The 17,986-nt window shown below is 41.4% G+C and overlaps 1 protein-coding gene across 4 annotated transcripts in view; it reads right to left on the minus strand.

Moving 5' to 3' along the window:
* JMJD1C (jumonji domain containing 1C) overlaps positions 1-17,986 on the minus strand; it is a 166,842-nt gene that overhangs the window by 11,832 nt on the left and 137,024 nt on the right. For 3 of the 4 annotated variants that reach the window (XM_086616767.1, XM_086616771.1, XM_086616770.1), the window contains 12 exons: positions 17,080-17,252; positions 14,549-16,758; positions 11,366-11,567; positions 9,426-9,640; positions 8,250-8,402; positions 4,490-4,579; positions 2,948-3,075; positions 2,557-2,770; positions 1,857-2,071; positions 1,123-1,401; positions 553-721; positions 53-143 (listed from right to left, as the gene is read on the minus strand). In XM_086616767.1, coding sequence (XP_086472893.1) covers positions 53-143; positions 553-721; positions 1,123-1,401; positions 1,857-2,071; positions 2,557-2,770; positions 2,948-3,075; positions 4,490-4,579; positions 8,250-8,402; positions 9,426-9,640; positions 11,366-11,567; positions 14,549-16,758; positions 17,080-17,252 — 4,139 coding nt within the window. The remainder of the gene's footprint in view (positions 1-52; positions 144-552; positions 722-1,122; positions 1,402-1,856; positions 2,072-2,556; positions 2,771-2,947; positions 3,076-4,489; positions 4,580-8,249; positions 8,403-9,425; positions 9,641-11,365; positions 11,568-14,548; positions 16,759-17,079; positions 17,253-17,986) is intronic. The other variant, XM_086616769.1, reaches the window with a different exon arrangement.

Below are 17,986 nucleotides of genomic sequence, written 5' to 3' on the forward strand. Positions count from 1 at the left end.
AAAAACAACATGGAGATTAACTTAAGATCATCTAACACCAAACTCAAAATACCTTGCTGGCATCATAGCCTTGAAATCTTCACCAGAAGGCCAATCTTTCAGTTTTAGTAGAGCCGTTTCCCCATTTTTTATTTTCTGCCGTTCTGCAAGGAAGATAGAAATTACTAAAAACTAATACACTGTGTTTTACCTCATTCAATTAAAACATAGAACTGAACTCTTAACTTGTCTATAAAGATTTAATCCATAAAACAGGAGATACTTAATTTTGAGAATCAAGAAGGATACAAAACAAACTCAAGTAGTTGAGGAATGACTACTTCTGTTTGCTTTCTCAGTCAGACCTAACTATCATAATAGTATATCTTAAGTTCTGCAAAGGTACAAAATGCAAGTTTCCATCACATTCTCTGGAAACAGATTACCTAGAGCTTTCTTTTTAAATTAAAAGTTTCTTCAAAGCCTCAAGATCCATAAAGAATATTTTTAACTGCAGTTTCTAACATTGACTGTGTTCAGAATCAATGGAATAAAACATTTAAAGTAACATACTTGAAACATCTTCAAAACCATCCCAGAACTCCTTGACGTTGGTGTTTGAAATAACACTATCTTTGCAATTCAAGATATCCGCTTGCTGGTTTCCAAAATCTAGACTAATTGACTCAGCTTTCCACAGGCTGAAGTTCATTTTCTTATGCATACCAGACACTAAAACAGGCTGTAAAAAAAAAAAAAAAAAAAAAAAAAAAAAAAAAAAAAATTAAAAACTCAATACTTATCCTTTCAGAAGTAAACACCACCTTCAATTAAGCTGGAGTAAAAACACATCCAAAATACACACTGAGGACCTCGGGCCTACTGAGGTGTTAACACTTCCAACAGCAGCCATATCCAAGGTGTCATATACACATCTTTTTGGAACTAGAATTTTTTATTAATTATTAGCAGTTAACTGAAGTTTAAACTACACAAGGTTCACACGTGGGCTATACCTGACAAGCTTTTGTCCACTTCTAACAATACATTTCCAACATGGAGTTAGGTGAATTTGTCCTTTAACACAACTCCCCCAGAGTCCATACTGAGGTCATTTTATAGACTGAACAGCTCAACACCTACCCTTCCTTGTTTCCAGCACTCTTTGAAGAGCTTCCAGTTGTTGTTGTTTTTATGGTCTCTGAGCCACAAAACATGCTTATCACAGATCCACGAATACTGGATATCACTGTATAGTTTACTGCAGTCATCCTGAACACATTTTCTATCATCCTTTGGCTCATCTTTTATTTCAGATTTTACATTTATCTTTGGTGCTCTATTTGGTGGAATCTTGTTTTCCACTACTGAAGCAATTATGTCATCAAGAATGTTGGGCATACTCCTTCCACTCTTGCCACTCTATCAGAAAACAAACAAACATATGCTTGAAGAATGTAAAAGCAAAAAAAGTTAATGCAACTACTTTTGCAGTAGAATGATAACATTTCACTACTAATTAGAAGCTTGCAGTTATCTACCTCCTTTGTAGAAAACTGCATGCACTCTTATATGGAAAAAATATACAGCTATTACAAAACCCAAGATACTCAAATCTTCCTTTGCTTCGTCAGATTAAGGTTTTATCTAACTTCATGGACATTTTCTTCATAGTATGTATCAATTATCTAAAAAACATGTACCACTCTCTCTATAGAAATTAATGCAAATGTGTGTGCGTGCATATAAAGTTTTCATTATAAATGAGTATTTAGAGCAATACTGCTATCAGACTGCTCTAACTACAATGTACCAAAACAAATGATGGAGATTTTCAAATCCAGATATAAAAACTATGCATCTTGTACAACACTTACTGCTGTTCCTGTGGAGTAAACTGGAGCAAAAGCAATACCAGCATCTGTAGAACCTAGACGCAGTTTGCCTGCTGTTGTAGTTAATAAATCTCGTAAGGTTGAGCCCTGCTCGTTGTTCTGGGATGCAGGAGGGGAGCTTTTACAGTTTTGGGACTCCAAATTATCCTGGTCTTTCTCTTCCTTTGAATGTTTTCCAGAAGGACATTCTTTGTTCTCTAAAACAACAATTAATTATTGGAAATTTACACTGTTGTATCATGATGCAGACACAGGGACAGCACCAGTATCCTGCATTTTACAGTGGTGGTATATACTGTAGCACTAGCGCTTTATTCACCGGAAAACACACCAGAGGATGAACTAGATCCTTCAAAATGCGGTCAAACACTGTGACCATGAAAAGACCTTCCTCAGCACCTCAGACATGCAGCTGAGTGAGTACCTGTCACAAATGAGAGATGCTGTAGCTAGAAACACTGCCACACTACACAGGCATTCCACTAGTGGCTCTTCTGACAACAGATTCTGATGCCACCAGGAGAAGGCATTGCAGTTTCAAGCTTAAAATTAAGGGGGGAAAGAGTATCATCTTTTCTTTTTGTTGAACAGAACACTGTGTGCATTTTTCCTAATTAATTCAATCACATACCACTGGTGCCCCCAAAGTTGTGGACATGGTATGACAATTTCAAACACATACCTTTCTTTTCTTCTCTGGCTTTCTGCTCTGCAAGATCAGCTAACCAATGCAGTGGTGACTGGGATTCAGGCGGTGTTAACTTGCTGTCTGTGCTTACATCACTCCTTGGACTTGTATTACCATTTGTCTCGGACTTTTGAGGAGTATTCTGCTGTTGAGACTCAGGCATGCACAGAGAAATTTTATTACTGTGGTTAAGGACATTCTGCAAAACCTGTAAAGAGCAAATTTATTTTTAAGTATATAACTTTGTTTTAATGTATTTGAAAGACAAGGCTAGCATTTAACCATCATATATGCAAACTAAAATGCAACTGGCACTATTCACCCATAAAAATCCACAAGAAAGAAGCCGAACAAACTGCCATGTATACACCCATTTTAGGCTCACCTGAGACACACCATTCATTGCAGGGAGCTTGCCAGCTGGCGTGCTCTGCTTGCTGGTACACTGACAATGGGATTTAATTTCAAATTTTTCTCTAATATTGTGCATAGCATCTAGAAGATCGGTCAACACTAGAAGACAATTAAAAAGAAAACCATCAGCAGCTCTCGATCATTTTGTGGCCCTCTATACAATGCACACTGTGATGCTAAAACGCTATCTCCGAACCTTTTTAACATTTAAACTATTAAAAATGCTAAATTGAACACTCAAAAATACTAAAAAAAGACTGTCCAGTTTACCATAAAGCTTGTGCAGCAAGAGACAAGGTCTTTAAGTAAGTAATTGCATACTACCCTTCTGAATAATCTAACCTTTACTCTGCATTCCCATTGCATGGCACACAACAAGCAAGCCAGTCATTCATTATTTGCTCCTCATTGTTCAACTGATGCATCATTGCTTTGTTTAATAAAACCGTCGAAGTACAGACTGAAGTGAACCACGTCTTGACAAAAAAATTAGTATGTGATCATGTCATTTAAGGCTGTTTGGTAATGGGTTCGCACAGAAGAACTAAGCTGAGGTTATGCAGGCAGTCTTCACTATGCTGTTTCCAGAAGAGTGGTTCAATTCACAATTAAAAATTAAAACCAGTTTCAGACTGGAACCTGTTCTGGGGAATGTCACAATTTGAATTTATTATGGAATCTAACCAACTTTCATTTCTACCTGAACTAACATGCAACAACCCATCTAATAATTACTGGATCTGTGCTTCCAGCTTAAAGTAACTTGGGAATTTGCTTAACAAGTTTAAAGGCACACTTGAATCTTCTATTCTCTGCTCTGCATCAGTGCTGCCAGAGATCACAAGCAAAACTGCGCTAGCAACAGCAACCACATCTAACCACACTTCTTTATAAACTTGTTCGGTTATAAGAACAAATCTGAATTCTGCTGGGTTTAGGATTACTGTTTACTTTTTCATTTATCACAAGCTCCTTTACTGTATTTTGCTTTAAGATGCTCCAACAGATGTCCAACCAAAACCAGAGATGAATATATCTTCTTTTTTTTTTTTTTTTTTTTTGGGGGGGGGGGGGGGGGGGGGGGGGGGAAGACACATGACAGGAAACAGTGGAAAAACAAATGCCCAAAAATCTGTTGCCACATAATGCTCCTTGGCAGTACTATTCAAAGACTTTCTTTCAACAGCTAAGGTCAGATTTATTAAGTACATTCTGGTTGTTTTATTCTGCTCTGAAAAGGTGCAAAACAGTCATAAAAAACACCCTGAATTTCTTCACTATCTGTCCCTGAAACCCCTTCAGATATCTGTCAGTACACTCCTTTCTCTCTCCTCATCATCTGTGCCCCTTGCTGTTAACTGTCCAGAATCACTTGCCCTCCTGTGATGATTTGACACAATTCACAGGATTTTAAACGGAAAATGCGAAGTTTCAAGAAACAATTCTGGCCTCACTTCACAGACAGACCTGGGGAAAAAAAAAAACCCACATCCTGCTTGTTCACAGGTCTTACCAGAGCCTGGAATAATCTGTGTTGGCATCAGGTGTTTGTGATCATGAGGCTGTCCCTTCACACACTTCATCCAGGCATATAACTCCTTATCTGCAAAGTAAGATTGCCAGCTGTTTAACTTCACTTACAGTGGTACACACAGTGAGCTAACTCACATTTTTTTTAATTTGTTTTAGTTAGAAATTTGTTTAGTTTTCTACACATACTGTAAGTCTTCTGTCCTGGTATCCTGCGTGACAAAGACTTGCATACAAGGAAAAGAAGAAAGAGTTTTAACAATACTGAACTCTGAAATATCGGCATCTGTAACACGGGCCCTTGCCAATAACCTCAAAGTTTTGTATTCCTTTTATTACATGGACAGACTTGACAACTGGTGTAAGCCGAAATCCTGTACAGTTCCAACTGTGGCAGTGGGACCTCCTTGATGAATTCCAGCATGGAAAAGAGACACAATCAGGCTGCGGTTGTATGACTAATTTAATTTGACCCAATCCACACTCCAACTAAAAGTGGCTGTCTTCAACCAGAGAGTGCCAAACAGGCCAGAAAGAAGAATTTTTAACTGAATCGATTCTCTGATTTGACCTACCACGCAGCTGCTCTGCTGTTACTGGTAGCACAAAGGAGGGGAAAGTTGCGTCATGGATTTATGTCAGATTAAAGCAACCATGAAACCACAAGTCTGTATGTACCAGTTGAAAATCATTTGTGGCAGCAAAGAGGGCCGAACTGGTAGGAGAAAGACGCTTTCTATGAAGTTTGCCATGCAGAGGGACCTTGACAAGCTTCAGAGGTGGGCCTGGAAGAATCTCATGAAGTTCAACAAGGCCAAGGGGAAGGTCCTGCATGTGGGTCGGGGCAATCCCAAGCACAAGTACAGGCTGGGCGGAGAATGGATTGAGAGCAGCCCTGAGGAAAAGGACTTGGGAGTGCTGGTGGATGAGAAGCTCAACACAAGCCGACAATGTGCGCTGGCAGCCAAGAAAGCCAACCGTATCCTGGGCTGTATCAAAAGGAGCGTGGCCAGCAGGCCGAGGGAAGTGATTCTGCCCCTCTGCTCTGCTCTCATGAGACCCCACCTGCAGTGCTGCGTTCAGCTCTGGGGCTCCCAACAGAAGGATGTGGAGCTGTTGGAGCGGGTCCAGGGGAGGGCCACGAAGATGATCTGAGGGCTGGAGCACCTCTGCTATGGAGACGGGCTGAGAGAGTTGGGATTGTTCAGCCTGGAGAAGAGAAGGCTCCGGGGAGATCTTCTAGCAGCCTTCCAGTACTTAAAGGGGATCTACAAGAAAGCTGGAGAGGGACTTTTTACAAGGGCATGTAGTGGTAGGACAAGGGGCAATGGCTTTAAACTGAAAGAGGGGAGATTTATATTAGGTATAAGGAAACAATTTTTCACTCAGAGGGTGGTGAGGCACTGGAACAGGTTGCCCAGAGAAGTCGTGGCTGCCCAATCCCTGGAGGTGTTCAACGCCAAGCTGGATGAGGCTTCGGGCAACCTGATCTAGGGGAAGGTGTCCCTGCCTGTGGCAGGTGGGGTTGGAACTAGATGATCCTGAAGGTCCCTTCCAACCTGAACTATTCTATGATTCTACTGTCCCTGCCAGAAAAATATGCAGTGTAAAGACATGACAGAAGAAAAACAAGAGTGAAAAATGTCTGGTCAAGCAACTGGTCACCGATCTGTTATGGGATTTTGGGGCAAAAATACAAATGCGATTTGTCTCTCAACCCTCCATCTTGTATCCTATCCACTGCACTGCTAGTTTTAAGAGACTCTTCAAATCTCTCTACTAGTTTGCTCAGATCTAGCAAAGCACACTAAAGAAAGCATTTAGCACATTTAAAGCATTACTTTCTTGCACTGTAATAGATACACAACATACCAAATGTTCCTTTGTGATAAATACTACATTTGTAAGCTATTTTGTAGTTTTTATAACTTCTAAAACATGGAAATACATAACTGGACATGAACATGAATCAAATCGAAAACCAAAACAGCATATACCCACTTGAAGTATTTTATCACTGAAATGTCATAACATGGCATTCCAGTTGATGGTGCCACGAACTGTCTGAAGGTAACAATGGATGCACATTGACTCATTCATGTAGTGCAGTAATAAAAGTAGTAATTGATAAATATCTGAATATGGAATAATTAAACCTCTAACCTTCCTGCTGAAGCAAGGGGAAAACACTGTATTCTCCGTCACATTTAGCTAGCAACTGTAAAAACATGTACCTGTTCCAGGAAAAATGGTGTAACATATAAAGAGCTATTATATAGAGATGGGTGGGTGGTTCTGAACTTTGAAAGAGAGTGCCAAAGGAGAGATGTAGTTCACACGAACCTTACAGCATCATTAGACATCAAGCTGCAGAGAGTGAAGCTATCCTAACTTTGCTTTTGCATATAATATTGTCATGAACAGTAAGGAGACAGTCTTCCCTGTTAGAAGACTGAAAAGAAGTCTGCTTCTGTGAACTGCTTTTTTAAACTTTGAAGACATTTTACTAGAATTTTCCTGGCTGGTTAACACACACACTATAAAAAGCTTCTGACTGCATGTTCCCACTAGGGTAAATAACGTTCGGCGTATATCCCAAGCCACGTCAGAGGGATGCACACACATGCGCAAACATAGATCTCAGCCAGTGAAGGGCCGCTGAAGCAGCCTCTGGCACTAAAGCATTAACGACTGTTCTCGGTGTTGGAAAACACCAACTTTAGATCCCTAGAAACTTCAGGCTTTGATGGAAGTCTCTGGGAACATCCTATAACCGCAGAGTAGGAGGCTCTCACTGCAAGCCAAGGACAAAGTGGATGAGTCTCTCCATTTAATAAAGATCTGCCATCTAACAATTAAAATTTATTCTACTAACACCTCACATCTGTGACATTCTGCTGCTATGACAAACATGGAAATGCTTTTCAAAACAGCATTATGCTTGAATCAGCTCCTGGCGCAGTGTTTGACCACAGGACTGTGCCAGGGCACAGTGCCTGCCACCCAGGGGGAGGCAGCCCTTTCCAACAAGCAGCCTGAGCACCAACGTCACAGCCGAGGGCTGAATGATCAGATCAATCTTCCAAGTCATTCCTCCTTTCAATTGCAACTGGGCTAGGTCACTCAGAAATCACAGGTCTGCAAGTCAGTCCTGTTATACTTCACTACTAACTAAACCAGACATTTGTATTCAAGCACAGGAATTAGATTAAACTGGGTACGTGCGTAGGCTGCTGGATTGTGAAACCTCCTTCCAACACTCATTTTAAATAATATGTAAAGTATTTTTCTCCATCTCTTTCTTTTTTGTAATAAAAAAGTAGACTGTTAAGTTAGTACAACAAACCATGTGCTTCTGGAGAGAGGACTCCAGAAAGCACTCAGATCAAGGCAAGCGTTAACAGCAATGAGTTACCATAAAGCAGGGAGATGTAATGGAGTGCCAGTCTCACAACTGAAGAACAAGATTTAACCTTGAGGGGCAAGGCACAGGCAATCCAATATAATCCACACAGACTGAAAAGAGGACAAAGACCTAAAATAGCCCCCACAGCAGTTGCTTTCTGAATGACTGACTCTACAGCTACCAACAAAAAAGGCGGCGAAAAAGATCTAAGAGAAAACAAAACACACAAGCAGTAATTTAATACTTTACAGAAAGGCAGTTACGCTAGTGGATCAGCAGTCCTACAACAAATGAGAATAAACAGCATATACAATACTCTAGTTCATAAAGAACTGACCTCGAGAACTTTTTCTTTCCTTTGCCTTGTAACAATCTAGGCAGACCACAAATCCACATTTCTGGCAGACCCAATGAATGTTAAACAACGTGGCTTCACATGCATCGCACATCTCACGGACTCCTCTCACTGCTCTCTTCCATGCAATTTTGGCTGAAATACAAAATAAGCAGAATAAAAGGACTGAAATTTACATGCAAAGCACAGACTGAATGGTCTTTATAGATGAAGCATTCCTAATTTTCCCCTCAGACACAACTGCATGTGGGGGGAAGAAATTGATCCTTCCCAGACCATCAACATCTACTCCCTTAGTTGCATTACACGGCATCCCCATCGGTACCAGTATCAATACACTTAATTTTAAGAAATTAAAACATCCAAAAAACCCACAGACTAAAGTAATATGGAAAGAATATTTCTGTTCGACATGAGCGGGCTGCAAGTATGAAGAACTTCTTTAACATACACTTTTAACCCCACACAATAAAGAGAGCTGGGTTTTTCACCTGACTGCCCACGGGACGTTTAATCAAGGGCAGTCAAACTGGTGAGTCGGATGGTTAAAGTTGGCAGGAGGGGAAGGAGGTGCCTGTCCAGGAGACCTGGCTAGTATTTCTGCTTTCTGCCTCACCTCCTCCTTGTATTGCCTGGAATCAGCACAGCCACCAGCCTGCTTAAAGGCTGTGCCCATCTGCTGTGGGCCAGAAGGACAGACTAACTGTGGCTTTGGTGAGGAGGAGGCAACGCTGTTAGCACACGCTCTGCGGGGCCCATGCTGTCACGTTATTCTCCTTTGTTTCGGGAAGGAGACACGTCAGAAACACAATGTCTGCTGGCAGGAGTTGGTATCTGGCTTGCTGCAGGCCTTGGCTTGGAGCTGGTGGCTCTGGCCAGAGAGCTGGGGGCCAAGCTGGGAACTGAGGCTGCTCCAACTCCAACAGCAGCCTGGCCCTTGCCCAGCACAGCCACCAGCACAGGCGGGGGGAACGGGCTGCCTTACTGAGGAAGGTCCCTGCCCCTTCCCGACATACCCTCTTACAAAACATCCTAGGAAAATCCAGTGCAACAGTCCGGTGCAGTGAGCTACTCAAAAGGAAGCAATGGGTCATCATAAACACAGAGAAACACTGGAGTAAAACTGCAGAACACTGAGAGCATCTGAGATATCCTTACCGTCTTTTTTCACCCAGGACATGGCTGTTTTCTCAGATGTTACTAACTGACAAAATTTATCACCTATGATATCTAGAATGTATTTAGAAGTTTCTAGGTCCAGTTCATCATCTTCATAGTTTTCATGTGTCCATAAACTCAGTGCTTCATCATCATATTGATCAGGAGAGGAGAAACCATCTATCCTAACCACTCCGTTCTTACTAAAAGACAACCTAAAAATAGAAACAGATATCATTAATTACATGTATCATTATATTTTGCGACTTATAGTTTACATGCTAATTTACCTTACTGCTAACATTCTGCAAGTAGGTTTTCTTTACCTTCTTTTAGCATCCTGCCGTACTTTTTAACTTAAAAATAAACCCTAGCGCCAAAAATGGCTTTTAAAAGAACAGTAAGGAAGCACGAAAATTAAAACTAACCTTTTTATGCACTTTTTGCATTCAGTTTACTCATCATTCTCTCTTTGTAACATTTATTACCACTTTAAAATTGCAGACAGGAAAATTCTCTTATTTTTCTTTTCTCCCCCTCTTCCCTCTAAAGTTTGATTCCATCTATTCCTCAATCTTTAATTTTTGGAGTGTCTGTAACAGCAACCACTTGGTCTGACTCATATTTTAAAGATTCTTCTACCCTGCTGCTCTCATATGCAGAAAACAGGAGTTTGAACATTATATTTAAGTCTTTCTAGGCAGAACAAATCACTAATACAATATAATGTTTTTGTATCTGCTGATTTCTGGCCTTTAAAACAGCTAAAGGCTTTCCTGTTATCTCACCCGATACCATTGCACTAACCCTGCATAAATTTAGCCTATTGTAAAGCAGTAACAATTAATTATTCCACCTTGCACGATACAGGATAATTCATTATACATATGCAATTATTGTAATAGTTAAGGAATTTTACAGCAATCAAAAATGATACTCAGATGTGTATTTAATAAACAAGAAAAAATTATGAATTTTCAGTTACAATGACTTCCAACAGTAGTGCAAACTGTTCACAGTTCAAGCCCTGCTATCTAAATACAATGAAAATAATTACACTACTGCAAAATTTACCATAATATATTAAAAATATTCAAATTTTTAAATTCCATAACTGTGTTTTAAAGTGCTGACAAAACTTTATCAGTGATGTTCTCTCCTTTATACAGGAGGAAAAAAAGACCTCCACCATCACCACATTAGGAAGCAAATATTCTTATGCAGAAAGTATTCCAAGTCCAACCTTGAAATGATTCCTGTAGGACTACCAAGTCTTGTAACTAAAGCTTCATTATAATAAATTAAAACCCATCCAGGAAACAATTTCCTGTCCAAAACGAGTTGGAGGTACGCTGACAACACATCCCACGTGCAAATTAAAGCCGCTCTGTTCAGTCTTGATAGCTGTTCTGTCAGTGCCATGTACGCTATGCTGCACCCTGGGAAATTTTCTTCCCAACTTGTGATTTTTTCTTGATTTGCCATTAACTGTGAAAAAGGAGGTCACAACTCCTCTGTCCTCAGAAAACTCCCAGAAAACCCTGAGCAGCATTCCCACCATATACTGGCATAAGAACAATTACGAATTAGCACAACTCTGCAGTTGTGCAGCTTGTCCAGAATAACTGATGCTTGCCTTTTGAAAATCCCACTTCAAACGTCAGACACCTGGGTAATGGTGATGTGCTGTACTTTCTGCTTGCCTAAGGTACACTGGGCAGCTGTTCTGATGTCTTTGCTATAAAGCTCTGAACAGCAATGAAGTCAATCCACAAAAGTAGTAAGAAATACAAATGTAAATGCTGTTAAATGAGACAGTGTCTTTTATCAGGACAGACTGACTGAGCCAGAAAAATCAGACAAGCTTTCAAGCAGGCAAGTCCTTTGTATTATTTTAAAAAGTTAAAACCACCACATTATCAGGAAACAGCTGTACTTACCGCCGAAAGTAGTAAAATCTACAAAATACTGGTGAGTGAGTTGGTTCTTCTCCTTTCTTACTTCTTATTAGCCTACATTCTCTGCATTTTTGCAAATTTGGTCCTATTTCAGAGCAAGAATCATCCTGCAAAAAGGACTCTCCCGTTTGCTTCAGCTTCTTTACTTTGCGCCAGTCTTTTAACACTGAGCGAGGTATACCAGCTGCAAAAGTAAGGAGAGTTTCAGCGGAGGTACTGGCAAGCCTGTGTTCACAGAACCCAGTCGCATCAGTCAGGACTCAACATTTCTGGAAGCACATCTGTTACCTGCATAACGTAATTCACTATTAATCCCATCTGTCCGCCTGTCAGCGCCGAAGCTGAAAAAGCACAGCTACCAATTAAACTTAACGCAGGCAGGAGCACAGTTAACTACCTGCTGAGCCACCACGAATACCGAGGACACTGCATTTTCTCTTATATTAGGTGTATTGTTCACCACATATCCTACGAAAACCATCTTTAGAATCTCATTCTTGCAAAATACAACACACCAAGAAAGGCAGGTCTGAATTCTGTTTCAAGTGAAGGTGTATGCAAAAATGCAACAATTTAATCAATGAATGCAGGGCTTTAAAAAAAAAAAATTCTATTTCTCCAAAATTTATTTTTGCTGATGGTTACAGATACAGTTACAAAAACGCAGCTCTATTCACACGTAACTCATCTGAACCTAATGTAAAATATCCAGCGTAAGGAAGAACAGGATCCATTTGCTCTGTCAAGTTCGTTGGCTTTGCAAGGCTAAGCAGTACAATTCTATCTTTGATATGAAAGTCAGCAGATCCAACACAGGGTAACATAAGGAGCAAATCTAGTAATTGAGTAATACGTGCAAATTTCACAAAGACATTTTGAAACTGAACCACGCTGTTATTTAACCAGGCTTTTATTTTAATGACTTTTAAAAGCGGCACCAGTTTTATCTGCAGATAGGAATATCTACCACGACTCTTGAAAGTTTCTTCATGTCCTGTAAACAGGGATCTGCTGCAGAATGATAGAGAGGTCAGGGTGCTAACTTTGGACTTGGTACCTGGGTTCAGATCTGTATGTTGCCAGAGATGACTTGTGCAAACTTTTGCAAGCAACAGACCGCCTGTGACTCAGTCCGTGACCTACAAAACGCACTCCCAACTCATCCGAGGAGCACGACGATAACTGGACTAAAACTTGAGAGTAGAAAAGGCCAAAGTACAGGTCTGCTAGTACAAAACAACGTTTTGTGCCTTGGAACTAGAGATCCTGGGAGTCATCTGGGAGCTGCTAGACTTCAAGCTCTGTGAGCAGGAACTTGGAAGACCCCCAACGCTTGCGGGACTGTAAAATGCCTTGCTTTGCAGGAGGCAGCCTTGCAGCCTGGAGCTCTGAGCACTCTGGCTAGCACACAGGCTCCTGGGGCTTTCTGAAACGGCATTGGGACAAAGCAGTTTTCAAGCCTGGCAGTATCCAGATACCACCCACATTGCAGAACTGCCACCGAGCCCCCAATCCTGAAGAACAGTTTTCTTCAGCCGCCTATGGGAGCCCAGACAGCTGTCCCAAGGGGATCTGTGTGCTTTCCTGAAAGCTCCTCAAGATTGATTATGTTTTTGAATCAACCATTGTGGAAAATCCTTTTTGTAAGAAAATCTCTGACCAGCTCTCTCTCTGAAATTATAACGAAGCTCCCCCAAGATAAACTGATGGGAGCATCAGAAACACCCACCCATTTAATGGGTCAAGTAGGAGAAACGGATAGAAAGACCCCAGGTCTATTACAATTTCGAGAGGATGGCAAGCACAAGCAGCTGCTACCACAGGACGGGCTCAACTTGCCAGCATGCGCAGGACACAGGCTGTGCAACTCACAACAGAACACAATACCAACTCCTACCCACTTCCTGTCTTAAGTTCCATGAAACAGTTTCATAATGTATTATCATATATCACTTTCATACTCAGGTACCACTAGCCAAAACAAGAAGCGATTGCCTTTCCTTAACCGACGTAAGCAATCCTTCTACAACAAAACTACAAAAAAATCTCTTGTGACAGTACAAAAGTCATGAAGACCTAGCACATTACACGTACGCATTCACAGTTCACATTAAGAAGCAAAACTGAGAAAGACTTTATAGGCATGTTCTCCTTGAGCTTCCCTTCACTTGAGGGGGGAAAAAAACCCACCGTAACACTATTATCGCTGGGCCGAAACCAGAACACCTCAGACACACTGCAACACTTCCAGCACCCAGTACAACTTGGGCATCGAGTGCTCTCAGATACCAGAAGCGCAACTTTATACACTAGGCAGTGAAAGCCAAGGAATGTAATTACAGGGAGCAGTACTCATTTTCTTACTACCTGTACTTAAAAATTCTTGCAAAAAGCCATTTAATGGTAGACTTTCTCGTGCTCAACCAGAACAAAGACAAAAGAATAGTCCTCGGAGAAGAATAAATTGAGATAAAAAAATTAAGGTAAGTTCTTAAATAAAATCCCTCATGTCAGCAGACCAGTTTCTCTCTTCAGCTAAATCTAGTTATGATCTGCTATATACTACAGCATTACATTTAAATTGAAATTTGTATTTCCCTAAATTTCTTTATTCCTTAAACAAGAGGGATGTTAACACCATGTAATACACATGCTAGTTAGGAGTGTGAAACGACACTCCCTCCAACCTTTCATTAAACCAATCAAATCATAACAGAGTGGCATCAGGCTCTCAAGGAACTGCCTCTGGCTTCCTGATCAAAGGATGAATTAAAGTCCAACAATAGAGAATCTCTCCCTCCAGCAGCGCTCTAAAAATAAACGCATTATAGAGCTTTTAAAAATATATGTATCTCTCTCTCAATGCAAGTGGCACAACTATATGCACCAGCCTGTCGAATTCTGAAGGACAGAATAAACCAGTTTGTTTACTGCTCATTTTTAAGCCAAGAACCAGTCTGTTAACACATACATACAAAATGCTGAATTTCTTAAACCAGGATATTTCAAATGGCCTCAAGACAAATAAATCTGGACCTACTCATTCACACAAGCATGCTTTTTTAACTCTTCTTCCCAGCTATTGTGCATAACAAACCCTCCAGGATTAACACTGTTAAGACTTCGCATTAGTCTGTCTCTTCCAAATCAGATGAATATACTCACTGCTGTTACCGCCGCTCTGTAACTTCAGTTTGCTTTTTTCTTTGGCACTCCTGATAAGAACACCATTCGGTTTTACTTCTTCTTCTGCATCGCCCTTTTTTTTCTGCAAATCATTTTGTTTCTTTTTGTAAGTTGGCTTGGGTTGCCGTTTAGTCCTTTGCTCTGACTTGCTCTCACTTCCATCGGAGTCTCCACTTTCAGAGCCAGACTCATAAGTTCGTTTTGCTTTTCTCCTAGGGTGCTTATCTTCCTTCGCAAACTTATCTGCCAAGATTTTACTATCTATGTTATTTTGCAAATCATTTGATGTAGAAGCTATTAAATTGACAGTACATGGCTTAATAATTTCTGAAACACTGTTCACTGAATTCTCTTTTTTATTAGTGTTTTTATCTTCCTCCGAATGCCTTGTTAGCCAAGCCTTTTTCAGTTTAGTGTGGTAGTTTGGCTGACTCGCCTGGGAACTTTGCCCACTGCCTACAGAGTTCGCTTTGTTTATTGTATTACAGACGATAGCACTGTCTAGGGAGAGAGAGGTTGAAAATGCCTGATTTTTCACAGAGTTGGACTCCGTCTCACTGGTGTTACTACTTTTAAACTGAGCCGCAGCCAAGGCTGCCTTGTGCTTTTTCAAATGGACAAAGTCGGTGGAGGTGGAGAATCCCGCGCTGGGCTGAGCAGCGCTGCCTGCCTTGCCAGCGGCGGGTGTAACCAGAACTGGAGTGCTGACCTTGCAGTCCGGGGCCTGAGCCGCCGCCTGACTCGCCGCTCTCGAGGCGGTGCACTCCAGCGGCGCGCAGGCCAAGACTGTGCTTGATAAGGAGTAAGTCACTTCTGAACTACCCCAGCTTGACACGCTGGTAGTCGTTGCTGCTGAAGCCGTGACATCCGTTTTGGTACTGCAGATCATAGTTGTGGTAGGGGTGACAGCACGAGGAACGCTGCCGTGTGAGACAGCTGGAAATTTCTTTTCATACTGTGTGCGAGCACTGTCTGAGTTCATATTTGGCAGAATGATTCTTCCAGTCTCCCTGGCTTCCGCTGTTTTCAGGCAATCTGCTTGATTTGTCACAGCTGAAGATCTCTCACTAACTCGATCTTTGGAAGCAGACTGCATTACTGGTACGCTATCGTATTTCGTGCTAGAAGGAGGACGCACAATAACAGATGCTGTGGCGGACTGTGACTTTCCACTCATTCTTTCAACATGCCAGTCCACTTTCTCATTATTTGGGGCATTATTCGACTTCCATATTTCTGATAAATTCTGTTCAGAAGTGCCCTTGTAAACAGTCTGAGCTTCCTTAGGCTCAGGTACCAGAGTTGGTGGTTTCTGCAGTTCCTGTATTTTGCCACCACCAGCATTAACAGGTTGAACGGGGGTTAGAGTCGGAGGTGAAAGGCTGCTATAGCTGCTTTCCTTCTTCTCCAGGCTCTGGTGCACAGGGGGGTGAAACACGGGGGCTCTATGCAAGGCAGGCATACTCCGGAGTGTATTTGAAGACGAGACTGACAACTGAGTAGGGCTCCTGCTGTCGCTTCTAAAAGAATTCACAGAGTGAGACTGCACTGACTGTGAAAGCTGCTCGGGTACCTTGCTTGCACAGCCTTCGCTCTCTGGTTGGTGCTTAATTAAAGGTGGAGGTTTTGAAAGAGAAGAAATGTAAGAGGGGAGAGACTGGGGACTAGCTGCTGTTGAAGGACAACTGGTTTGCTTATCAACATATGCACCTGAAGCTTCCTTTGACGGGTACGATCTTGGCGGTTCATTCACTACACTGTTAGACAAGGTGGTGAAATAGTTACTCTGCGGCAAACTCTGTGAAACCGAGTGCTTCATTTTATACAGTTCTGACACAGAGCGTTCGGCGTCTTTGTCATATTTTACTGAATGGCTTTTGGGACTTGAAGATAAGGACGTTACCCTGGAATAGCTCTCTCTCTCTCCCTCCAGTGCCTTTATTTTAGCTGTAAAAGGAGCAACTTCGATACTTTCTTGGAGTATCCGTCTGTGCTCTTCTTTGTATTTGCTCAGTCGCTCCCCAGTCTCCTGTGGTGGCCTTGGCAGCTGGTTCAGCATTGGATCTGCAAAATGCCTGTGCATATGGCTCTCCTTTGCTGTCTGTGTTCTGCTTTGCTCTAGCTCTGTCTTCACTGGCGCAGTTGTAACAGAACGTAAAGGTTCAATAAACGCCTTCCTCTCCAGTTCTCTGAAAAAGGTTAAGCAGACACAGGTTAGTCTGAACATAGTGCAACGCGCTAAATGGAAGACCTTTCTTCCCATGCTCCGAACAAAGTTATCTATTAACACAAAATAAACTTTACTTTATATTAGGTACAATTTTCAAAAGTCTTCAGATGACTCAGGAACTCGGGTACCATTCCAAGTCAACAGGGAGAGTCTGTTTTGCAGCACACTGACAAGCTTTTCTCTACCACAGGTACCCACGTTCACAAATGAACTAGGAGGAAGCTAGAAGACAACATCAGCTGCTGAAATGTACCTGCCTCTCACATAGAGTTAAACTTACTCTTTGTGATGCTCTACGATACTTTTGGACAACGGTGGGCTGGAATGTGCTGCCAGTTTGAGAGGCCGAAGGGGATCTGCACTGGACGGTCGCACAGGAATGTGACTCAGTAAACCGAGGCTGTCAGCTGAGGTCACCGGGGTGGGCTGGTGTAACCACGGGCTGGGAGTATTCTGTTAACACCAACCAAAACAAAAAAATAAAATCAGATTTCAAAATAGTCATGGGACCACAAGAATTACTGTATCAAGTCCTACCAATGATCAGGGTAAAGTCATGTATTTCAGCCTCAAATTATACACAGGAAATAAAATCTAACATTTTAAGTCACTTTTTGATCAACTGGAACATCTCATTGTACTTTCCCTGGATTTGCAGCATACAAAACAGTTCACACATTTCAGAAGCGTTCTCAGAACCGTTTAATTTTCAAGTATTCAGCACGCAGTTAATTCTAGAACAGCATCTCAAGCTCATCAAAGTTTGCAAACCAATGATAGTCTGGCAGCGCTTAATTTCAGTCACTAGTAAACAGACCATGAGTTCTTCAATGAATTGCAAGAAGTATTTCCTTCAAAAGATGAATATGTTTAGTATTTCTGGCAAACAATTTCCTCTCCAACTTTATAACATATCTCAATGTAAAGGACAGAAGTATCTTTTTCCTGGATGGTTTCTCTCCTCCCCCAACCGAATGATTAAGTATGATAATACTAATTAATCTGCTTTATTTTGCAAGGCATTTTTATTTGGCATAATTTCATCAGCAGCACGCTATTAAAACCATAAACATACATGCCTGCCATACCTTGCAGCATGGCAAATGCAGAGTAAGCAAAATTTTGTGCTGGAAACCCAAATTCTCAAAAGATGGGCAACACCAACATCCTCGTTTACACACACCATG

Source organism: Tauraco erythrolophus, chromosome 9 (genome assembly GCF_009769465.1).
Source record: "Tauraco erythrolophus isolate bTauEry1 chromosome 9, bTauEry1.pri, whole genome shotgun sequence".
NCBI classification, from domain to species: Eukaryota; Metazoa; Chordata; class Aves; order Musophagiformes; family Musophagidae; genus Tauraco; species Tauraco erythrolophus.